We start from the raw sequence: 24326 nt of genomic DNA, 5'->3' as shown, positions 1-24326 counted from the left end.
ACAACAGGTGTATCATGGGATTGTTATTCACCGTATAACATCCAGGGTTGCAGCATACTCCAATTTGGCCTGCCCTAGATCGGCAAGTTGAACATTTCAAGCCTTTCTTTTTCTATCCCCGCGTTATCAGACAATTACTCGGATTTGATATGGCGTTATGGAGATTTAGTCTTATCAAAAGATTTTAAGAATCAAATCGATGCATAATTTATACAATAACATACTACATTTAAATTTTGGTTCAGTGACAGGGAATGTTTATACAGTAGAACTCGTATTAAGAGGGCATTTTTGGAACCAAAGAAAGTTTCTATTAAATAAAGATGTTCCCTGACTAGGTGTTGGCTCTAGTGTTAAAACATATTTCCTTTTGTGTCCCTTCAATACCGGTGTCACAAAGGAGGAGCTCTAACTGTATTTTTATGTTAGTGATGGATTTAAGTCAAAACTTTTTTTATGTGTGTGAAATAATTTAAATAAAACATTGTTAATTCCCTATTTTTAGAATTTATTTGTTTATTATTGATTGATTGTGTGAATATGCACTTTTAGTACACCTCATATTCAGACTAACAGCAAAGCTTTAAAAAGCTTGTCTCTGTTCTTAGAAATAAAGAAAAAAAATTATTCTGAACATCATAGATGACAGTTAGCGGGCAACAGATTGTCTTAATCTAAGTTTTTGCTGAAATACAGATAAGAAGTTAAGAAAACATGAGTTAAATGGAATATATCGTCGTTGATCAATCCCGTTTCTGTGACAACCTTATTCACTGACAAGTATACGGAGTTCTAAAGGAAACTAATGTCTATTCTTAGCCACAGAATATAATTTAATAATAATTCTCAAGTGTACTTATATGTAAAACACTGTATTGTTAAAGCACTAATCCCAGAACGCTTTATTTACTATAGTCAAATCGGTTTTTTTTTTCATATTTTTGTTTTAGTATTTTTCCCTGCCAAATAGTTGTGTCCATAAGTTTTTAAAAGCATTTCTTTTTATTAAAAACTTCTAGTATAGTCTAAATCTGAATACGGCAAAACTCAAAATTGAATCGAAAAAGCACATCTCAATGTACCCGCACATGCACAATGAATTAACATGACGTAACTAGTGCATATGTCTTAGGTCATCGCAAATATTAAAAAAAAATGTTCCTCTTGATGAGACACTAATATAAGTAGGGTGTGGCCTTTTTTTTTTTTGTGAATTTTAGAGTAATGCTCTCTCATATTTTGAGTGCTTGCCATATGAATAATCAAAATACATTACTTAGAAGGTCACATATTTTAAGGCAATTTAGTAACTAATTATCAATGTGGAACTAAACAGATATTACATCTGTTGCTATGATGAGTACATTAGTTTGAATGTTTCAACTCATTTATTACATGTTATAGGTCACTCACATCAAGTGGATGCCACCTAGATACAAATACACTATATACATTGACACAAAATAGAAGCAATTCAGTACTATAAACATATTTTCGTCAGGTCATATGATGGCATACATATTCTTTCTGCGCTCATGTTATAACGTCCTGAGTTCAAATCTAATGAACAGGCACTGATTTAGGCGTGGGCTAAACAGGTGCTTTAGCCCCACTTAAAATTTAAACAGCATTTAATAATAATGATACATATTTTTCTGCCACCCGACGGATCGTTTTTATTATTTATGAAATTATAATCTATAATGCTGGATCTGCTCCTTGCTAATATTGTATTTGATTTTGATTTTTCTTGACTTTTTAATTTTATTAACAATGCTGTATTGTGAAATATGTTCACGGGGTAATTATACATTACAAACAATAGAGGGTGCTACTGTTTGTTATTAAATTGCAATAGTAGTTATTCTCCACTGTTTACAAAGGCACATACAGTGGGTCATTTAAAATCACCATGTCAAACAGGTATACGTGTTGTTGTATTCAATTTATCCTAATTAAGCATTTGAAGCGTTTTTCATATTGTATTTTTTTTCTTTAGGGATTTGAACACACCACACGACAAAGGACAAATAAAGAAATTGGCTCATGAATTATCACGGGTAAGAATTTATAAAAATCCTTATATAGCAAAAACGAAATTATTAATGAAGTAGAAGAATATATGTACAATAATATTATTCATCTCAATGTAATTGTACTTTATTAATATCAATCTTCAATTGAGAAAATTCAGATTAGGTCCTCTATGGACACTCACAGTGTAGTGCCTACAACAAACGACAAGGGATGCTATGGAAAATATATACCAGGGTTACCCCCTTCTCCTCTGAAACATACTGTTTTCTTTAAAGTGTACACATAACGCAAGAGGAAAAGACCCTGGTTTAGCATTCACTCCAACACTGGGTCGTTGCATTGCTCATGCTCTAAAGGGCCCCTGGGTTTACCACTGAGTGCTCATAGCTGTTACGCCAATACAGGCCAGATTGTACACTGGAACTCCAGTTTTAAGTCCTTATCCGAGAAGATCACAAATTAAAACATTGTATATTTCTATTATAATAAACAAACAAAAATCCTATCAAGTCAAAGCATTCATATCTTAGAACCATAGTCATCACTAGATAAACCATTCTTCATCTAGTTGAGATTATCATTGTATTTATATCATTTATTTTTGCCATTTTTACAGGAACGTAGTGAGAAGCAGAGTTTAGAAGATCAGATTGAAAAGCTACGTCAAGACAACATGCGACTGCAAGAAGAATCTCAAACCGCTTCAACGCAGCTGAGAAAATTTACTGAGTGGTTCTTCAACTCGATCGATCGACAATAAATACAATGACAATGTGATATTTTCAAGAACCATTATTCAGATTTATTGACAAATTAACAGAATAATTTTCAAAATGGAAAGGTTTAAAGTGATATGGAAAAAAGCTATCAAAATGGTTTACCAATACTATAAGCATATTTTACATAGTTCAGATTGTAAAATGATATTTGTAGGAAAAAAAAAAAGATTCAGTGTATATCACATACTGAGAAAGGTGTTTAAAGCTTTGTCCACATCACCAAACTTTATGTGATGTGCCCATATATGGACATGATGATATCATATCACTACCATATTTGGGCACATCACACTTTTTTTTTGTAGACAGAGCTTTACTCCAGAACCTACTTCCTGTCAAATTAGGTTCTGGAACATAGTAGAACCCCTTATATGGGACACTCATATTAAGGGTACATTTCTGTCAGTTCTGCCAATCCCCAATCGGAGTACATCCCGATTTGTTTGCTCCTGAAGCTGTCCCTTTAATAGATGTTCTTCTGTAATACCCACGATGTTGTTATCAATCAAAAGTGTTTGTAGCATCCACAACAAGTTACACTACACACGAATACATCCAGTTTACTTCAATTAGAATATCATGTTGTAAAGTTTGGCAGTAAAATAGATAATGCAAAATAAATAAAGTTTCCATACTATTTTTCAAAGTTACTTAATTGATTAGAATGGAAAACTTTAAATTAAATCAAATCATCAATAGATATTTTTAATTGTCATAGTGATTTATTAATATATATTTAAATAACTTAAATAAAAACCTTCATCTTATAACATAACATAATGTGTAATCATTTGAAACCAAGAATTACTTTTTGAGGCTTTTTGTTTGATGAGAATATTTTAACTTTGCACAAAATGTCAACTTAATCAGGTTTCAATTTTATTTTGAATGCAAATAATGACTATGCCTGTCTTCCTAATATCCTAATGTTTTTATAAAGATGAACTATTTTCTGCATGTTTAAATCCTTACCATGAATTGTCTTCATCTGGATGTTACTTTAGAAATGTAGTATATTGAATTGGAGAAAACCATCAACTCTCCCAATGCTGGATTTTCTGAATATCGGAAACTCCCCCACAATCAAATTTTTCTTCAATGTTCTCTCCAGAAGGTTCCCAAATTTGTTTTCATATTAAAAACATGCTTTCTAGAAACCCAAATCTTATTAGTTCAGCCGAAGAGTTTCCAAGCCCAAAGGTGTCTAAGGCCCAAGGGTGTCTAAGCCCAAGGGTTTCTGATATTTGGAGAGTTGACTGTACTTATTTCTCCATGGTCTCCATACTGCAGTAGCAATACCAAATCTTATAATGATAACTTTTCCATTGTGTACTGTGTGTGCAATTGTCATTTTCATACCTTTTATACTACCTAAAACAATGACGTACATTGTTTTTCACATGAACAATGTTATATTTCCATTATATGCAACAAACTAATTGTTTGCCATTTTAAAGATGTGATTAAACACCCAACAATATTTAGAAAAAGAAAATGTCTGAATAATACTAGTTCATAGCAGAAGTAAATTAAATTGAAATCCTCAATAAAAAATACATGTATTCTTATGTTATGTACATAATAAGTACTGTATAAAATATTTTTGTTGTAGATTGTGATAACATTTTATGATTTTTTTAAATAGATTATAAAGTAGATTCTGGTTGTGTAATTGATTTTGATTAGATGGTAGTACAATATTATGGTATATGTCTGTTAATTCCATACTGCCTTCATCCACCCATAAGGGTATGACTAAGTTGCCTTAATTCCACCCTGCCCCTAGGGTTGAGGTTATCACCCCACCCCTGGGGCTAAGGTTATCACCCCACCTCTGGGGATGAGCTTATATACCATCTTCCCTGTTTGTTACAACCTCATCCTATTTTAACATCTCCAATATCTTCCAAAATTTTTGAATCTATATATACAATGCTTGGTATTGTTTAAAGTTATCTAATATAAATTGTTGTCATCATAGATGTTTTCTATTAAATATATCTATGCTTGTTGAATGTCATTAAATTAATATAAAAAAAACCTTTAGTTGAGAAGAAGCCCATAGTTCTAACTTTAATACATTAAGAATTTAAAAAATATTTAAATTAATTATTATGGACTAATAGTTATTTAATTAAATTAATTTAAAAAGTAAACTATGTTTGAAACGTAGAGACTTACCTATTGAATGCTGTTAATGTATATTTTTTAGTTAAATGTGTTAAATATAAATTGTACAAAGCTATGATATGTAAGTTGTCTGTCTGCAATATAGTAAACAGTTATCTTAGTTTTGTTTACATTTTTTTTCATAAATCAAATCTTTGTTCACGTTTGATTTTGAAGTACTGTCGTTTTATAAATAAAAATTAAATTTAAAAAATAGTTGTTGGAAAGATAAAAAGAGATGAGATGCGGAACACTGAAGTGTTTACTTATTGTGCTATATTTTATATAAACTTGTAAATATGTACAGATACATTTTAAGAAATGTTCCCAGTTTTCCAGGTTTCTTTAATGTATTCGAAGAAAAACATTTTTTTTAAACAAAGTTAGGTTAAATATAGGCTGTAAATTTAAATCTAAATATTGTGAGCGTTAATCATATTTTAACAAAAACTGCTGAATAAATTATTTTATTTACAATTTTTATTATTTGATTTTTTATTTTAAAAACACCTTGGAATTAAAAGGTTGGGAATTTAGGTACACCTCCATATATAATTGATTTTAAGTATATTCCATCTTTGTCAAGGAGGTTTTAAGTTGTTATTTATAGCGATTGTGTTATTTTGTTGTTTACATAAAGGGATACATTGTTTATATTATAATATAGTATTTGTATTATTCACTTTGTTTAACTTGTATTCAGACTATTATTTGTTCGAATGAAAGTTAATTTTATATGAGATATTAAAAAACCATAAACATTAAGCAAGTTTTTAATCAAAGCCTATTATTTTTTATGAGTGAGTTTGAAACAATAACATATTGATCATTACTGGTACTGGTTCTGGTCCTTGTAACCATGGTACTAGATCACATAAAATATTGATGATTACTGGTTCTGGTAACAGTGGTACTAGATCACAAATGGTGGCTATTGACTGTATACAGTTAGCGCTTACGGACACTGCATGTTGATGTTCAAAACAATATCATTCCTGCATCCCACTATCGTATATATATTTTTTCTTTATTTCATTCCAGACCAACAGCGAATCATTGCCATTAGCAGGCTGGTTATGTTTTGTAGATAAACCCATCTCTGTTGAACTGCAATCTGTCAACTCCACTTCTGTCTATTACACGTTGCAGGATGGATTTTATTTTCCTACCTCGTCTCTTTTGCTTGGTAGAATGGAGAGTGAGGATTTTTACAGGCTCGTTTGATCTTATCACGTGTGAGATCCTGTTTAAATTTATGTTGCTGGTTTTCGTAACATTCCTGCAAGCTAATATTCTGTTCGTTGATAGAGGGCTATATTGGAGATAATAAATATCCAGTCCACATCTTCTTCTCCTTCGTCATTCTCTTCTCTGTGGGTATGGTGTTATTTGGTGGGAATTTTAATCAGATAATGTCCAGATTTATGCAAGATTTGATAAACCTGGTAGCTGAACACCCTTGGGCAGTTAACGCTGCAGGTTAGCCCTGACCCACACAATGGAGAGTTTTTATTCTTTCTTGTCTGCCCAGACCACTTAACTCCTGGAGAGACCAGATAACCGTTGATCATTTGATAGTTTTAAAGCTTCATTTAATAGTTTTAAAGCTCCTCCCTTGAGTTAATCCATTCTTAGATTCAATGAAATTTTACTTTTGAGTTACATAGTTATTTATTTGACAATATAGTATATAATAGAAACAATTAAAATATTTGAATGTACATATAATAAAACTCATCGTAAAGTTGTATATTAACAGAATGGGTTTATGAATTAAATTGAACGTCAAATAACTGATTACGTAATGAAGATATTTAATACACCGTTTTTATTGATTTCTGGCTGTTCCACTTGATGGCTTTTCTACCACCACGCTTCAATACACCTCGACCAATCAAATGTGTTCTCACTACACGTCACTGACTGGCCGTTGCGGCAATTTTAAAGTTCATCTCATCTACCACCACACTCTAACGGACGCGACGAAAGTAGGTTTCAAATTGTATGAAAACAGATAACAAACTCTAGCCTTAGGCTAGACATTTGTAACCTTTTAGTATAGTAATAGTAGTAAGTATCTTATATTTTATTTTGTAAGGTAACCGTTTGCAAAATCTTAGTAGGCCTACACCATTAATTTAGGCTAAAACTAAAGAAAGAGAGAGAGGCCGAGCTGCTACTGCTGAGTGAGGAGAGGGGAAGGCTACCCGACTAGCTAGGCTAGGCTAGAGGCCAGCTCAGGCTTGCCCCAACCGGTGGTAGGCCTAACTTGATTTAAATCTAGGCTTAGTCAACTATGATTGTCTAGCATAGGCCAACCCACCGTGGATGCTGAATTTAATAAGCATATCATAGCCTTAGCTAGGCTAGGGCGTATTTTAAAAGTTCACCAAATGAAATTGGCAAAAGATCTGAATTTGAACGTAGGTAGGCCCAGGCCAGGAGCTAGCTAGGCTAGGCCTAATTTAAATTGAACATTTCTTTTTAATATTGTAAGTAAGGCATGGATGCGGGATGGTGTGGTGGTGGGCACTAATGCAGTTTTGTACCCACCCCTTAAAATTACTCAAAATTGATTCAATTCATTCAACCTACTCACGAATTGTTTACAACATTCTGCAAGCACAAAATTGAAAAAAATTGATAATTTTTTATTTTAAACTATTTTTAATCAATTAAAAATTGAGCACCCTTCAGAAATCCATTGCCAGCTTAGCTTTGCTAAAATCATCGCTAGGCCTGCCGATAAAAGTACGGAGGCCTCACAGGACATCAATAATTTTGGCGATCTATAGAGGACGCTGTTATTGTCATTTAAGCCTAAAATGAAATAGTGTATTCAGTGTCAGCAGAAGTAAATTAGTAATTGAATGTAAAATGCTTCATTACGTTTTTATTATTTCAATAAATTATATCTTTCTGTTTTTGTTGCATTTCTTATTTCCATGTATTTGAAGAGATCTTTCATAGGTGAATAAAAAATGTTAATTTATCATACTGTGTATAATAATAATATGCTATACAAATAAACTGGGAACATTCGTTTCTAGTTACAGTGATAACATTATTAAAACGATTAACTTGTCATAAGTTTATTGTTTATTGTGTTATAACATTAATGTAGCTCAGGACTGAACGAAGTACTGTAATTTTTATTTCATTTATTTATTTGACCTATAAACCATAGTGTAAAATAAACTAAAACAGAGGAAACTTAGTCTGTAAGTAAATACTTATATCTTCCAAAGTCAGCAGTCCCTTATTTATCTTCTTTCCTGTTTCTACTAATAAAATGAAAGAGCAAATTAAAAATATAACATGATGATGATACCCACAATGATTAATACAACAATTGTATAATTATTATTTCTTTTATTAAAAATACGAAACTCTTGTCGGACTATAATGCAAATTATTATTTACCGGTAGTGCGTTCTTTAAACATTAGTAACTACGCCCTCTATATAGCGCAACCGTTTACTCTATCAATAGAATGTCCCGTGAGGCCTCCATACTTTTATCGGCAGGCCTAGCGATGATTTTCGCTAAGCTAATCTGGCGATGTATTTCTGAAGGGTTCTCAATTATTAATTGATAAAAAATAGTTATAAATAAAAAATTATAGATTTTTTACAATGTTATGCTTGCTGGATGTTGTAGACATCTTGTGAGTATGTTGGATGAAGATTTTGAGTAATTTTAATGGGTGGGTACGAAACTGCATTAGTGCCTGGTGGTGTGCAATATTGAAAGAACCAGAACAATTTCAATTATTTTTTGCATTTTACATGATGGCCTAGGCCAATCATTCATCTTTTTTTTATTGTTATTTTTAAGATACTGTCACTAATAAATAACTGGAAAGATGAGTTGGGTAGATGATGAATGGAAAGATGGCCTTTCCCACAAGGCACTTAAAAAGGTACAGGAGCTTGAATCCAACTTAGACAGGTTAAAAAAAGAGCATAAACAAAAGCTCTTCCAGTTAGATTCATTAGATGGGGCGTACAAGAAGCAGGTGAGGAAGACTGAAGAAGAAAAGTCAACCAGCACTAATCTTGCTCGTGAAAATCAGAGTCTTCTCGAGCAATGCCGTGATCTTGAGAACAAGCGCGAGAAGCTGCAACACGAATTGCATTCAAAAGAGACACGAATTGCCTGCATTGAAGGGCAGTTATCGCATTCGAAATCTTCACTCACCTCGGAAACTCACAAAACGGGTAAAATGTTTTTCTTTTAATCACAATCATTTTGAACAACATTTTCATTGATATTTTTTCATGCAAATTATAATATTCACATCCAGTATGAGTATTTTTTCATATGATTTCTGAATTTTTTTCAATAAAGTAGAACCCCTCTTGGGACACCCTACAGTATTAAGGGGAAAAATATGTTTTAATACCATGACTAACTTGACTGCAATGCTGAGGACACCCTGAGTTCTACTCTGTATTGTGAAAATTAGGTGTGTCCAGGTGGATTTTAGTTGCCCATTTTCACAAGTAATTGGCCTAGTAGCTGTAGATTGACTTGTCCACATGCCATTGGCTCGTTTCAAAGATAACGGACTTATTCTACTTAAATTAATTTTTTTTTATATTCAAGGTCAAATCAAAGGTGAACTTGAGAGAGCTCAGGCAGATCACCTGGATGTCTTATCAAAACTGGAACGTATGCAATCGGATTATAGCCGTCTGCAAGAAAATTGCACACAGCAAAAACACCAGATAACTAATTACTCCGAGAAGAACAGGTCTCTTGAAGGTCAACTGAAGAAGTTACAGAATGAAGTTGACAGACTTGGTGGTACAAGGTCCTATAGTACTTCTTCTAGAGGTTTGTTACTTTGATGTCAGCAATTTTTTAAATATCAGCAAAATTAAATATTAACTATTGTTGGACAAACTATCAAACAAGAAACATTTGTTTATCAGGTTTTACTGTGCATTGAATACACAAGCTTTCTCACTAGAATAAAAGATGTTCTTTGACTTCTTGAAATACTGAAGAACTTCAGCCTGTAAAATAGTACATCTGTACTTTTTGTCCACCTAGTCGCCAGAGACAGCTTATAAACTGTGGAAAAGTCTTTCCGATCATCTTGAATCAAAGTTTTTTACAACCCATTTAAAAACATACCTTTTTAGTTTGTTGTAATTCAATCGGTTTTCTCTTTCAATCACATTTTTATTTTAAGCCTGTTGGGGCAGTCTGCTGATTGTTAAAAACTGAACAAGAGTAAAAGTAATCCACAAATAATAGGTGAATAATTAAAAGTAATGGAATAAACACAATTAAAGAGTGAAACTGTATTTTTTCAGAGAGTTGTTCAGAAGATGATGAAAAGAGTATACGCAAACGACTTGTGAGCATGGAAACAGAAAATGAAAGGCTAAAGAATGAAATAAAAACATACAAAAATAAGGTAATATTAATGATTATAAAATCCAAAAGTCTTTTAATATCTTCTAGTTTTATACATTCTTTCTTGGAGAATTACATTACACACAATGTTCTCTCTAATTTTGTCTTGAAGATTAAAATGTGTCTTATATTTTTATAGGAATACAACAACATTTATTCAATATTCAATATTTTACAAAGTTTATGGGTTAAGATACACAGAAGCCAAAGTGGCTTGTCTTTGTAGTCCTAAGCATAAACATAAAACATATTATACGAACGCATTACATTAACAAAAAATGACATTTTGAGACAGAAAAAGAAAAAAAAAACACAAACACAAAAAAGTGATATTAAGCTAAATGTTTACAACCCCAATTTTGCAGTAGCAATAGTAGCTAGCAATATGTTTCAAATATCATCTTTTTAATATTGTACTTTAGCATAGGGAGTGAGGTCATGTGATTTTGTTCTAGGGTAGACTGGAGTTTATTCCAGTATGTTGGTCCTTCAATAAAAATTGATCTTTTATTAATTTCTAGTCTACTGTGTGGAATATATATCTTATTTGCGTTTCTTAATGTCTTTAAGCGATCAGTTTTAGGGTTTAAATCAATCAAGTTGTTTATAGGGATGGGAAGTTCCTGGAGATGATATTTGAACATAAAGCATGCAATTTGAATTTTATTTATATCGTATATATTTAAAATTTTTAAACTTTGTAATAATATCTTTTAAGGTTGAAAAATCAAACTCAAGGCCAAATGATCTGCTATCATTTGGTACCGCTGAACCAATCGTGGATCTACTGTCTCTTGATCCACCGCCTCCAAAGAAACAGCCAACTGACTTGTTGTCATTTGACCCGCAACCGGTAAAAGCACCAGTGGTTGACCTTTTGGGAGGTAATTTGTTTTCGTTTACACCAGGTGGATTAATGGATCAGGCCGTAGTGACGTCGAGTGGAAATGATGCTGAATTGAAACGCCTTGTAGAGAAACTGGAAAAAGAAAAAGAGGGTATGTTTCTTAATTTGTGTTCACAGTTATATTGTGTTGAGAAAGCCACTCGAATGTGTTAGTGGATAAACTAATAATTAATATGAGTTATTTTTGTCTTGCTCTATTATATACTTTAATAATTTTGATTAGGCAATCAAAGTGAAACACCAAAAACATTAACTGTATTAAATTGATAGAATTAACATCAAAGTGCTTTATGGCATTTTAACTGTATTTTATAAATGATCTATTTTGTTTCAGAATTAAAATCTTCTAGTCATAAACTAGAACTTCAAGTGCAGGCAAAGACCAAAGATATTGACAATTTTAAAAGTCAGCTTCAAGAACTTCAAATTCAGTTGGAAGATTCCAAGAAAGAGATGGTTCAAAGAGAGCAAAAGATAAAGAAGCTGGTTGAAGAAGGCAACACCGAAAAGTCAAAAACTGAGGATGCTAATACTAAGGTACCTGCTCTATAAATATAAATCTCTTTTGAAATACCACCAAATAAATAACAACACTATGCAAGGGTTCTGCAATGTATTCCTGTACAAACATACATTTTTAGTCGCGTGGAAGCGACTCTATAGTTCACTATGTCGGGCGGTTGGTCGGTCCGTCTGTCTGTCTGTCGGTCCGGTATCACTATGCGTTTTATCGCTTTATGACCTTATCTTGATATCAGTTTAATCTAGCTAAGTCAATTTTTCACAGAATATTCCTTATGGCCAGGAATCGATGTGGTTATGTTTTCACGGTGCGCAATAAAAAATTACGCGGTCTACGCACGATTTAACGAAATCACGTTTGTAATCATATCTTAACAATCATGAATCACAATTAAATAAAATTTGGTACTCATAAATTTCAGGGCATAAATCATCATATGGCAATACAATTACGTGCGTAGCGCATGTAACGCATGCGTACGCGCGCTTAAAATTTTCAAAATTTATTTTCGATGAAATAAGAGTACGTTTCAGGCAATTTTAAGCGTTTACAAAATTGCCATGAGTGCGCAGATTTTTGCGCGCGCACTGCGCGTTAAATGTTATTGCGCACTCTTTTTGCCGCACTTGACTTACTTTTCAACTCGAAATTACGTTATACGAGCACGTCAAAAGTGACAGGCTACGCACGTAAATTAAAAAAATATAAATGTTTTTAAACATTTCAACATTTTTAAACATGTTCAGTAATTTCGGTCAGTATAGTTCACTATGTCGGTCGGTTCGTCTGTCTGTCGGTCGGTTTGTCTGTCGGTCTGTTTGTCTGTCGGTCCGGTATCACTATGCATTGTAGCACGTGACTTAACGGCTGTTTGCCTTGTTATTATAAATACTACTATGATCATTTTGAACCCTTGACCTGAAGGGATTATTAATTATCTGATAATTTGGTTATGGCTGCGAAAACACGAGCTTTGATTAAATCTCTTTTTTATTTCTCATATAACAATGTTTGACCACAGTCGCTATGTGTCAGTTATGTATTAAGGGATTACTTTTATTTCTAGCTTGCAGAAGCTGAGAAGAAGATTAAACAGATTGGACAAGAATTAGAATGTCAGCGCCACAACGCAGAAGCTGTTCGACAATCTTTGGACCATAAGCTGAAAGAAAAAGAAAAATCGCATAAACATGAGATATCTGAGCAAGTGCAGGCTAACTCTTTACTTGAGAAGCAATTGAATGATATCAAGAACAAGATGCAACAAGAGATCAACCACTTGACAAATGATCGTAACACTTACCAGAGCCAGCTTGAGAGACTCCAAGCCAAGAGTAGCAAGACTGACCATGAAGTTAATGATCTAAAATCGAAGATTAATGCAGCAGAGCAAACAATGAGGTCTAACGAAACAACAGAAAGTCAGTTAAACAAGAAGATATCAGACCTTTCTAAAGAGAAGGATATGTTAGTTTCCAAGCTTGAACAGAGTACATTCAAATTAACCAACTTCGAAGATCAGATGAAAAAACTGAAACAGGATCTTTCTCGGACTGAAGGAATTTCCAATGACTTACGAAGAAAACAATCAGAAAAGGAAACTGCTATGGAATCAATGGAAGTGAAATATGAAGGGAAAGTAAAAGAATTAAGCAACATGCTTGAAAATGTGAAAATTCAATGTGCTGATCTCCAGAAAAAGTTATCGTCTGCTGAAAATCTCTCAAAGAAACATGAACGTGAAGTTGGAGAGCTTACTGTAAAGTTTGAAACTGCAACAATTGAAAAAGAAGTTTTAAAAGAGGAAACACAAAAGCGAGAGAAGGATAGCCGGTCACTGCATGAAGAAATAACATCTTTAAAACAGACCCATCAAGATATGTTAAATACAGTAAAGAAAGAAAAAGAGATGGTTAACAAATTAGAAAGTAAAGTAGAAGAAAAAGAAAATAAACTTGCCGACCTACAAGAGTCATCATCAGAAATGACAAAAACTATTTTAAACTTGAGGAAGGAAGAGTGTCAAATTAAGCAAGAACATCAAGATTTGTTAGTTACACTTAAGAAAGAGAAAGAAAAGCTAAAAGAATATCAGAACCAGGTTGAAGATTATGAGAATAAAGTTTTACAGCTTAAAGATTCTGTTGCTACAGAAATTGAAAGAGCAAATATGTTACAGAAACAAGAAGCATCTTTGAAGCAACAATGTGAAGAGACATTGAAAATGGTAGATACGGAAAAAGAAGAAAAAAAGAAATATAAACAAATGTTGGAAGTTAGTGACAACAAGATGGCAGAACTTGCATCATCATTGGAAAAGGAATCTTTAAAGGTCTGTTCTTTACAGAAACAAGAAGCAAATCTTGTTGCTAGTGTCGAGCCACTGAAGGCAACAATTGCGCTGCATGTGTCTGAAATCTCAGCTCTGGAATCACAGCACAAAAAACTGTGTCAGCTTGCAGATGCAAAAGGAGCAGAAGTGAGGGACTTGACAGATAGCTTACAGGTTATATCATCAGAGTCCCAACACCTGCGGGATAGATTGGAGATTGCGACAACAGAACTTCAGGATGTTACCAAGAATAAAAGGTAACAATATATCAATATGTACTGTGTATACCAATTATAAAAAAATCAAACAACAATTAACACAAATATAAACAGTCTCTCGGTTGTACATATATGTATTAAAATGTAATAAATATTGAATTACAGCATATTGGTTTTGTAACTTAGTTACTGCATGGTTACTGTAATAATCATTTATTATTTCTAGTGCTGCAGTGGAGGAATGTGCAGATCTTAAAAATGCGCTTTTACAAAAAGAAGATGAGCTTCAAAAGGCAGATGATAATCTTGCAACAGAAAAAGAAAGCAATCACAAACTTGAACAGTACATACAAGGTAAGTTAAGATATCATAGTTAATTAAATTGATTTTTTTACAGACTTGCCATATTTGAAAACGGTTTGTGTGAGCTTTGCCTCTACATTTAATTCCATTAAATATAAAAATTCAAATGAACTACAGTTTTGCACATCAATTGATTAATTGTTTTATTTCAGAACTGCTGTCAGCCGAAAAGAAAAGAGAAGCTGAACTTTTTGAAGCAGAGAAGAAGTCAAATGAAGTTCTGGAAAAACTTTCTGAAGAATTCCAAGCCCATAAAGATTCAACTTTAGATATTAAACAGCAGTTAGAAGAGGCACTGTCCAATATTGAGCATACTTCAGCAGTTATTCTTCAGAAAGATCAGCAAATAATCAACCTGACTGAAGAAATCTCTATTCTTAAAGCTGATGCTCTATCAGCAGTTCAGGGAGAAGTAAAAGCAACAGAGTTATTAGATGAAATAACCAAAGAACACATGTCTGTTAAATTACAAAATGAAGAAATAACTGAGAAGCTTGCTGCAGCAAAAAAAGATATAGAAAGTAAACAGGAAGATTTTGAGATAAAGAATATGGAAGTTAAGCAAATGCAAGATTACCTTTTAACAGCCCAGAAAGAAGTGGAGGGTCTAACTGAAAAACTGAAGGAAGTCAAACAACAAAACAATAGTGTAATTGAAGAAAAAGAATCAAGAATTCAGTTGTTAGGCAAGGAAATCACTGAAGCATCAGAAGAGCTTAGGAAAGTTGGTGAGGATTTACAGAATTTGGAAACTGTAACGAAAATCACTTGTCAAGACAATGAAAATCTAAAAGATAAGGTTGCTGGACTAGAAGAAATAGTTTGTGCAAAAACGATAGAGGTAGAGAAACAATCTGAAGAGATTCTTACCCTTCAACAGCAAATCGATGATGCATCTTCCATGAATGAAAGAAATGTTTCAGATTTAAAAACACAAAAAGATTCATTCATTCAAGATTTTGAACAGCTGAAATCCGTAATTAGTGATAAAGAAAAAGAAGTCCTCAAATTAAAGTCTAACTTGGAACAGTCCATCATAAATTTAGAAACCATAAAAGCAAGCTTGACGGAAAAAGAAACAGAGAGTGAAAGTTTGAAGAATGAAGTAAAGACAATTGAAGAGCAATTGATGCAAGGTACAGACAATATATTGTCAAAAGATAAAGAAATACAGTCACTGAAGAGTGACATTGAAGCCTATGAAAAGAGTCTTGATGATATTTCTATTAAGTTGAAAGCAGACGCCAGTGAATTTGAACAAGAAAAGGCAAGCCTTTTTGAAAAAGTCTGTCAAAGTGAAGCAATTATCCAGGAAAAAGAGTCTGAACTTGTTAATTTGAAATTTAAAGTAGAAAATTCAGAAGAGGACCTAGAGAATTTGCAATCAGCATTAGAAGAGTCTGTCAAGAAACTTGCATCTTCCGAAAATGAAAAATTGGAAGTTTCTAATACACTTGAAACAAAGATTAACTTAATTAATGAAACTAACCAGGAAATCCAAACACTTAAAGACGAAGTTGAAAATATACAGCTACAACTTAATGTTGCCTCCGACTCTCTGAATTCTACAAGAAAAGAACTAGAACAGACAACAGAAACATTAGACAAGAACAAGGAAGAATCTGTACAATTGTTAAACCAAAAAGATGCTGAACTTCGGAAAATGCTTGATGACATTGATGTTTGTAAATCAAGTGCTGAAAAGAAAATACAAGAATTAACTGAAGAAAATATGAAGCTTCAGGAAGAAATTTCTTCCTTGACAACCAAACTGGTAAAGGCCACAGATATGCTGCAGGTTAAAAACAGTGAAATAGAACAAGTAAATTCTGAAAAGGATACTCTTACTAATGAGAAGCAATCATTACAAGGATCACTTAATGTTTTACAAATGGACATGGAAGATACAAATGATACAATTGAAGCTCTCCAGGAAAAGAACAAACACATGACTGAAGCATTAGAAGCCAAAGATAAAATTATCCAACAAAATGAAATAGAATTTTCAGAAATCAATAAAAGCTGGGAAGGAAAAGTAATGCAAATAACAACACAACATGAAGATGCCACTCAACTTATCTGCAGTCTAGAAGATAAATTGGAAAAAACAACTGATTTAGTAAATGCTAAAGTAGAAGAGGTTTCTCATCTCCAACAACACATAAATAGTTTGAAGGAGAATAAAGAACAGTTACAAAGCCATCTGGAACTAGTGCAAATGGATTTAGAAGACAAAGTAGTTGACTCTGATGCTTTATTGGAAAAGGTCGGAAAACTAGAGGTTACATTGCAGGCACAGAAGTCTTCGATCATTGAAAAAGAAGATATCATTTCCAATGCTGAATTAAAACTTGATACAATGGCAAAGTCTATGGACAAGGAAATTAAATGCTTAGAAGAAAAGATAGTAGAAAAAGAATATTATATTGAAGAGCTTAAAGAAAATCTTACTGACCAGGAGAAAGATATGGTGATCATGAGAGATACAGAACGGGGTCTCAAAGACAGCTTGGTAAAGATTGAATGTGAAGCACATTCATTGGAACTGGAACTTAGTGAGCTTAAAAATGACAAAGAGATGGTGGATGACCTGTATGATAAAGAGAAATGCAATTTAAATAGTCTGAAGAATGATTTGTTCATCATCAAAGAAAACCATAATCAGGAAACTGAGACACTTAAAGAGAAGTTGGCAGGACATATGAAGGATGCCGACATAGAAAGAATTGAAAAGGATTCTCTACAAACTCAACTAGAGAATATAGAGACAGAAAAGGATGTGTTAAATGCTAAACTAGAAAGCCTGAGAGCTCAAAATGATCTTAATTTGAAGGCTAAAGAAGAACTAGAGTTTCAGCTTAAAACGGCAAACAGTTCTTTGCAAGATCTAATAACTGTCAAAGATGAAATTGAACATAAATATCAATCACTCGTGGAAAATAATCAACTAAATTGTTCAGAAATGAGTTCCCTGAAAGCTTTAGTTTCTGATTTACAAACTGAATTGGCTATGAAAGAAAAGCAATATGTTGGTTCCATCTTATCCATTAGCAGTGAAGTTCAGTCTGTTGGTCTTCAAAAAAATTCTCTTCAAGAGTCTATGTCGGTAATGAAGACTGAGCACATTGAAGCTATGGATAAATTAAAAGGTGCTTTGGAAATAGTCAAGGATCATACTGCGGAATTAGAGAAACGATTAAAAGCAGTCATCGAAGATAAAGAGTTACAAGCAAACTCCTATTCAGATAAAATTAACAGCCTAGAAACAACAATTGAAAGCTATGAAGCAGAGATCGAATTGGGAAGTAAAAAACTGAAGCAGAACTCTGAGGAAAATGAATTAGTTATCAGTGAACAAAAATGCAAGATTGAAGAGCTTGAGCAGACAATTGAAGATCTGTCATCTAATTTATCACTTGAAAAAATGTCTGTTGCTGAAATCAAATCAGATGAACTGTCACGTTTTGCTAATATGGAGACAGCATTGAAAACCGAAATTTCCAAACTACAACGGCAGATAAACCTTTCACAAGAAGAGTACCAGGATATGTTGGAGGCAGAAGTATTGAAGTTGAAAGATGCTGAATGCCGATTAGAGGAAGCAAAAGAATGTTTGAATAGGGAAAAAGACAGAGCAAATAAACTAGAAAGTAGTTCACAACAAATGATATCTGAACTAAAGAGTAAGATTTCAGAGTATGATTCAATCATTGAAGATAATGAAAACAAGTTATTATCACAGGAAACTAAAGTGGTAGATCTAAGTGATAAGTTGCATACTGCTTGTCAAAAGATTGAAGATCTCCAACAAGAAAACCATGATCAAATTGATGGCATGATGAAAGCTGATAAAGAAATGAAGCAGACACGGGCAGAGCTTGAACAAAATATTCTAAAACTGAATACTGATTTAGAATTGATGTCGAACAAGCTTGCAGAGAAAGAACACCAACTAGAAGAGACTGTAAGAGAAAAAGATAAATTAGATACTGAAGTTGTAACACTAGTGTCTGAAAACAAGACCGTGTCTGAAACTGCTCTTACCGATAAAGAGATTCTACAGTCTAAATTTGAGGAAATGGAGAAAGAACGAGATAGTTTAAAGGATAATTTGGAAAAGGTGACCCACGATTATGAAGAACTTATTATGGAAAAAGAAGAGTTGGATTATAGAGCTAAAACGGCTATCGAAGAGCTTAACATTATGAATGACATCAAGAAAGAGCTAGAAGATAAATATGAATCTTCTTGTAATGAAAAAGAAGAGTTGAATTCAGAAATTGTCTCTTTGAAAAAAGTAATTTCAGATGGTACTGTAGAATTAAATGTGGTACAAAAAAGACTAACGGAGTCTGAAGAACATTTTAAACATCAAATTGTAGGACTAGAATTGCAGATTGAGTCCTTACAATCAAGAGAAAGCTTATTGAATGATGAAAAAGAAAAACTGATACAAAATATTGATGAAGAAAGATGCACTAATGAAAGTCTGAATGAGAATGTAAAACAAAGAAAGCTAAACCTGGTCGAAAAAGAAGAAGAGTTGAAATCTATACAAGAACAAGTTGAAAAACTTACAACAGCAAATACAAAATTAGAAGAAGAAAGTATTGCAAAATTAGAAGCATACATCCATGAAATCTGTCAGTTACAAGAAATGGTTAAAAAGCATGAAAATGAAAAAGCATTGTTAGAAGTGGAGATCGAGAAGTTAAAAGAAAGTCTATCAAGAGAGACAGGCTATTCAGAAAACGCCATCACAGAATTAAATCATAAATACAAAGAGTTAGAACAATCATTGGCAACCAAGATCAGCACTGCAGAAAGTCAGACTGTTGCTTTAGAAGAGAAACATCAACTCAGTTTAGAAACTGAAATACAAAAGGTTAGAGATATGGAAAATCTATTAGAAGAAACTAATGATGGTTGGAGTAAAGAAAAAGACAGAACAAATGATCTTGAACGCATTATAAAGGAACTGAAAGCTGATTTTGAAAACAAGAGTTTGGATAGTACATCTATTGTGAAAGATGGTGAAATGAAAATTGTATCATTAGAAACTGAAATGTCTGAGCTAAGAGAGAAATTAAGTGTTGCCTGTAAAAGAATTGAAGAACTTCAGCAAGAAAAACATGATCATATTGAATCCATGATGATAGCTGAGAAGGAAATGAAGGAGGCACGAGTAGAACTTGAACAACACATTACTAAATTGACTGCAGATGCAGAAATTAATGATAGTAAATTAAAAAAGAACGAGGCGCATCTAAATGAAACAACTAAAGAAAATGATAGATTACAGAATGAAGTTAAAAGTCTTACAATTGAAAATCGAAACATCTATGAAAATGCTTTAACAGATAAAGAAGTTATTCAGTCAAAATTAGAGATAATTGAAAAAGAACGAGATGTTTTCAATGATCGTCTAGAACAGCTTACTGAAGATTATGAATCGGTTATTATGGCAAAAGAAGAATTAGATTACAAGGCTCTAACTGCTTTGGAAGAAGTTGAAAATCTAAAGGATCTCAAGAAAGCGCTTGAAAGTAATAATCAAAAACTATTGGAAGATGAAGGAATTATGAAATCAAAAATAGATTCGTTAGAAGAAAGAGTAAGAGAACTTGAAGCAGAAGTAGAAATAACAGAGCAAAAGCAATTAAATCTTTTGCAGGAGAATGTTGAGAAATTAGAAAATGAAATTCACCAATTGAAGGGTGATAAATCAGAGTGCCAGTTAAAGATTGCAGAAATGGAAGCAGATGCAGTCTCTTATGAACAGGTAATGCTTCATCCTTTGTAAATTTTCTCTATTCACTGACTTTCGTTGCTGAATTGTTTCACTTTTCTGTCTAGTTCTTCCTACAGTATACGATAGACCAGTTCTTGAATTATCTTTCCATTGTCATCCTAACAAATGCAATTGACTAATTTTGCTAAATATGTAAAACTACTACTGTTTTTTATTCAGGTGGCGCTAAAGTTAAAAACTGTTGAAGATTGTGTTCTTGAGTTGGAAGTCATTCAAACTGATTTAGAATCAGAAATTCAATCATTAAAGTCACAGAAATCCACCTTTGAAGAAGAGAACGATCAACTCGAGAAATCGATAGAAGCCCTGAATATGGAATCGAAGAGTGAATTAGAGAGCTTGAACAAAGCCTTACAACTTGCTGAATTCAAAATGGCAGAAAGTTTAGAAGCGTTGGAAGCCCAGAAGGTACTGTAATATCTAATTAGATCTATTTTATATCAAATCATATCCATCTAATCTTTACTTGTCAATAACATTTTAAAATTGAATTGTACGTGTTATTCTTTGTATACAGTAATACTAATTCAAAATTACTATTTGTTTTCTAAGCATGTTTCCATTTTTTTGCATTGTAAACTGACTTATGCCAATTGTTGTTTAGGTGCTTGTTGGGTTGAAAGAACAAGAGATGCAAGAATTGGAAAACAACTTAAAACATCTTGAGAAAGAATTTGATGATGAGAAATTATCTCATAAGTTACAGATTGAAACATTGGAAAAGAAAATGGCAGATGATGAAAAGAAAGCTGATCAAGTATTACAGAATGCTACAGATAAGGTTTGTCATTTGAATTTACTAATGCTTGATAATAATAGTAAAAATAATGACAGGGTATAATCATTTATGTGACAGAATATGAAAACAATGGACATTATGAGATCTTCTTGACAGTAATTAATTAGCTATCAATATTTATTTTGAACAATCATTTACTTTTTAAATCTACTTTAGCTGAAATCAGAGATTGGTACCTTAGAGGAAAAATGGAATGTTCAATTGGAAAAGAATGAAAAGCAGTTGGTTGCTGAGGAAACTTCCAAATTAGAAATGTTACAGCAGACATCAGATCTTAAGGAGGCCAATGAACAGATTGTTAGTCTACAGAAGACAAACTCTAGTCTGGTAAGACATTACTTGTTTAATTCAATTACCAATTCCAATACAAAAAAATTCTAGTCAAATGTGTATATAGTTAATTTATCAGAAAGAAAAGGTCAAAGATCAAAACCTAGAAAAAGACAACATGGACCCACATGTCACACCTAAAATTGTTTTTATCAAGTCCTCTTCACCATGATAACTTTGAAATTTAGGATGTATTTTGTTTTCTTTTGTTAGTTTTTAAAATGGTATTAAGATTTTAAAGATTTATCTGAATTGAAAAGTGTGTGTAGTTATAATATTATTATAATTATTTTGTTCATATAGACAAATGAAATAGGAGATCTGAAAAGTGAGTTTGAACAGTCAAAGTTAACATTAGATAAAGCTAATCAAGATTTGAAGTTAGTGTCTCGGAAGTTAAAGATTGCTGTAGCAGATGGTTCACCTAACACAAAACAAAGACGTGAGCTTGAAAAGCTTGAGGGAACTGTTTCCAAGCTTAGAGCAGAACTTGTTGACGAGAAAACCGAGACAGAACGATTATGCAATCAAGTCAGCCTATTAGAAAATAAAAAAGAGAATGACAAAACAAATAATGATGGTAAATTAGAAGAGGTTGAAAAACTTGTGCAAAAACAAAAGAAGGAGATAGAAGAATTGAACAAGGATAAGGCATCTTTACAAGGAAAGCTGCAGTTGTCTGTCAACAATGCAAGACGCCTTGGAGAAGATATTAACAAATTACAAAAGCATATTGAGAAATTAGAAAAGGGATCAGTAAACAGTTTACCGAAACTAAGAGAAACAAAAATTGCAGATGTTGCAAAGAAAGAATCAGAAGAAATATTGCCAAAGGTAACCAGAAGTAGACGGGTAAAGATTTCTGAAACTAAAAAAGAGGTATCTCCCGTCAAACCTGTACAGAAACCAACAGTTAACAAACGTAAAAAGGACAGTTCTGATGAAGATTCATCATGCAAGAGGTCTGCAATCGATGCCGCTGAATCCTCTCGCAATCAGTTGGATAGTGCTGATGATGAACCCATGCCAATTTTGAAACCAGTACGCCGATCTCGTCTACCAGCAAAGAAAACTAGAGGAGGCGTGGTTGGTAACAAGAGTAATGTTGGGATGATAAAAGACCAGTTAGAGCCTACGGAGACCAAGAGAATTACACGAAGCAGGGCTTCGATGATTAGACAGGTAAGAACCCTTGATAATATTTTGTCCGTATTTGTAATTTCTGCTGCATCTCCCTTTGGTCACTTTAACTGTGGTTATAAGAAAAAAATATTTCTTAGTAAAAGTTACTTGCACTGTTTTTATAGTGAAGTCAGTGCTTCCTGGATATGATGCTTCCCTTACCTTCAATTCTTGTATACTACTGTACACGTGTTCCAATTTTTGTTATGCCATGTGTGTGTGATGCATTTAAAAAGCCTCATCTTTTGGTGAGTGGTTTATGTGCATGGTGAAGTGTTTATTTCTTTCTATATATACTATTAGTGAAATGATCATTTGTTGTATTTGTTCACAGGCACCGGAAGCACTATCAACCATAACTAACAGTCCAAAGAAAGAATTAAAATCACTAGCAACCAGGAAAGGAGTAAGCGCACCACCACAAAGGTCATTGAACTTTACCAACACACCTGAAATCGCATCGGAAGAACCTGTTGCGGAAATGAACGAGGAAAACTGCAAAATTCAATAACGACGTTTCATAGTTTGTAAATACAAAATTCCATGTAGATAACATTTTTAATTGCACCTTTTTATATAATTCAGATTTAGATTGTTGACTTAAATTGTTGATGTAAGCAGGCAAGAGTGAAATTTCACTATTCCCTGATGTAATTAATTGAAAATAATTGGTAATGAGTGAAAGCAATGCTTTTTAATTGCGATTACACATATTCAATTGAATTTGTGTTAGATTTGCAGTATTATTGGGAATATGGTTTATAATTTCTGTTATAAATCTTACATTAACAATAATAATTTTGGTTGTTTTTTTTTTTGCACCAGCTTTTATGTTTTACCTTTTAATTTATGATAAATACATTACTATAGTTTGGAATTGTAATCAAACGAATTTACTAATAAACAGTTCAGTTTGTATTGTTGTTCACCTTTTCGTTGATTTTTAGATGTGGATAATTATTTTACAGTACTGTATCTTAGACCATTAAAAACATGAATACAGTGATTTTGTTTTACAGATTACTTTTACTTTAAATGCACTTTCACTTTTATTGAATTTTTGTAGACATTTAATTTCCACTTTATATGTACACTTGTTTTATATGTACAGTTGTATAAAGATGTGTAGTTTTTATATTGGTAATTTACCTTTGACCCTGGCTTATATCTTTTGACATGTTGCAATGTTATTTGTGAAATTTAAAACGTGTTTTTTTGTACATCCATTGTTTCAATGTTTGTAATGATTAATTTTCCCATTAAACAAAACTGCAAAAGTATAATTTTGTTTATTCTTTAGTGATGAATGCACCATTTGGAGATGATTTATTTCTTCTTTTAATCATATTCGGTTCAACCACTTTTATCTATCTCATTGCTGAGTTGTTGAGAACATATTTCAAGTTCACCTTTTCTGAAAACATTTCCGTCAAAGTTCTTCCCTTCAT

At 32.7% G+C, this 24326-nt stretch overlaps 2 protein-coding genes across 7 annotated transcripts in view; both read left to right on the top strand.

Moving 5' to 3' along the window:
* Positions 1-5732, top strand: part of LOC140060149 (signal-induced proliferation-associated 1-like protein 2) — a 99441-nt gene extending 93709 nt beyond the window's left edge. For all 6 annotated transcript variants that reach the window (XM_072106241.1, XM_072106240.1, XM_072106239.1 and 3 more), the window contains 2 exons: positions 2000-2060; positions 2654-5732. In XM_072106241.1, the coding sequence (XP_071962342.1) occupies positions 2000-2060; positions 2654-2797 (205 nt within the window). In that variant the 3' untranslated portion in view covers positions 2798-5732. The remainder of the gene's footprint in view (positions 1-1999; positions 2061-2653) is intronic.
* A 1228-nt stretch (positions 5733-6960) lies between these two features.
* On the top strand, positions 6961-24073 carry LOC140061282 (uncharacterized). The gene is made up of 14 exons (XM_072107790.1): positions 6961-7055; positions 8823-9205; positions 9594-9824; positions 10310-10413; positions 11131-11410; positions 11654-11856; positions 12909-14431; positions 14619-14746; positions 14908-20537; positions 20727-20975; positions 21172-21348; positions 21523-21693; positions 22000-22878; positions 23213-24073. Exons 2-14 carry the CDS (start codon positions 8851-8853, stop codon positions 23387-23389), a joined length of 10107 nt encoding a protein of 3368 aa, XP_071963891.1. The 5' UTR covers positions 6961-7055; positions 8823-8850; the 3' UTR covers positions 23390-24073.
* The last annotated feature ends 253 nt before the right edge of the window (positions 24074-24326 follow it).

This window comes from Antedon mediterranea, chromosome 10 (assembly GCF_964355755.1).
Source record: "Antedon mediterranea chromosome 10, ecAntMedi1.1, whole genome shotgun sequence".
Lineage (NCBI taxonomy): Eukaryota > Metazoa > Echinodermata > Crinoidea > Comatulida > Antedonidae > Antedon > Antedon mediterranea.
The sequence above is the reverse complement of the archived record's forward strand: the minus strand, read 5'-3'. Positions and strand labels throughout refer to the sequence as shown.

What these genes read in the sequence shown, in the direction of transcription:
- LOC140061282 (XM_072107790.1), top strand. Translation starts at nt 8,851, where the DNA reads ATGAGTTGGGTAGATGATGAATGGAAAGATGGCCTTTCCCACAAGGCA. An exon ending in AAGCGTTGGAAGCCCAGAAG is followed by an intron (nt 20,976 to 21,171) that starts GTACTGTAATAT and finishes ATTGTTGTTTAG; the next exon opens with GTGCTTGTTGGGTTGAAAGA. An exon ending in AGAAGACAAACTCTAGTCTG is followed by an intron (nt 21,694 to 21,999) that starts GTAAGACATTAC and finishes TTGTTCATATAG; the next exon opens with ACAAATGAAATAGGAGATCT.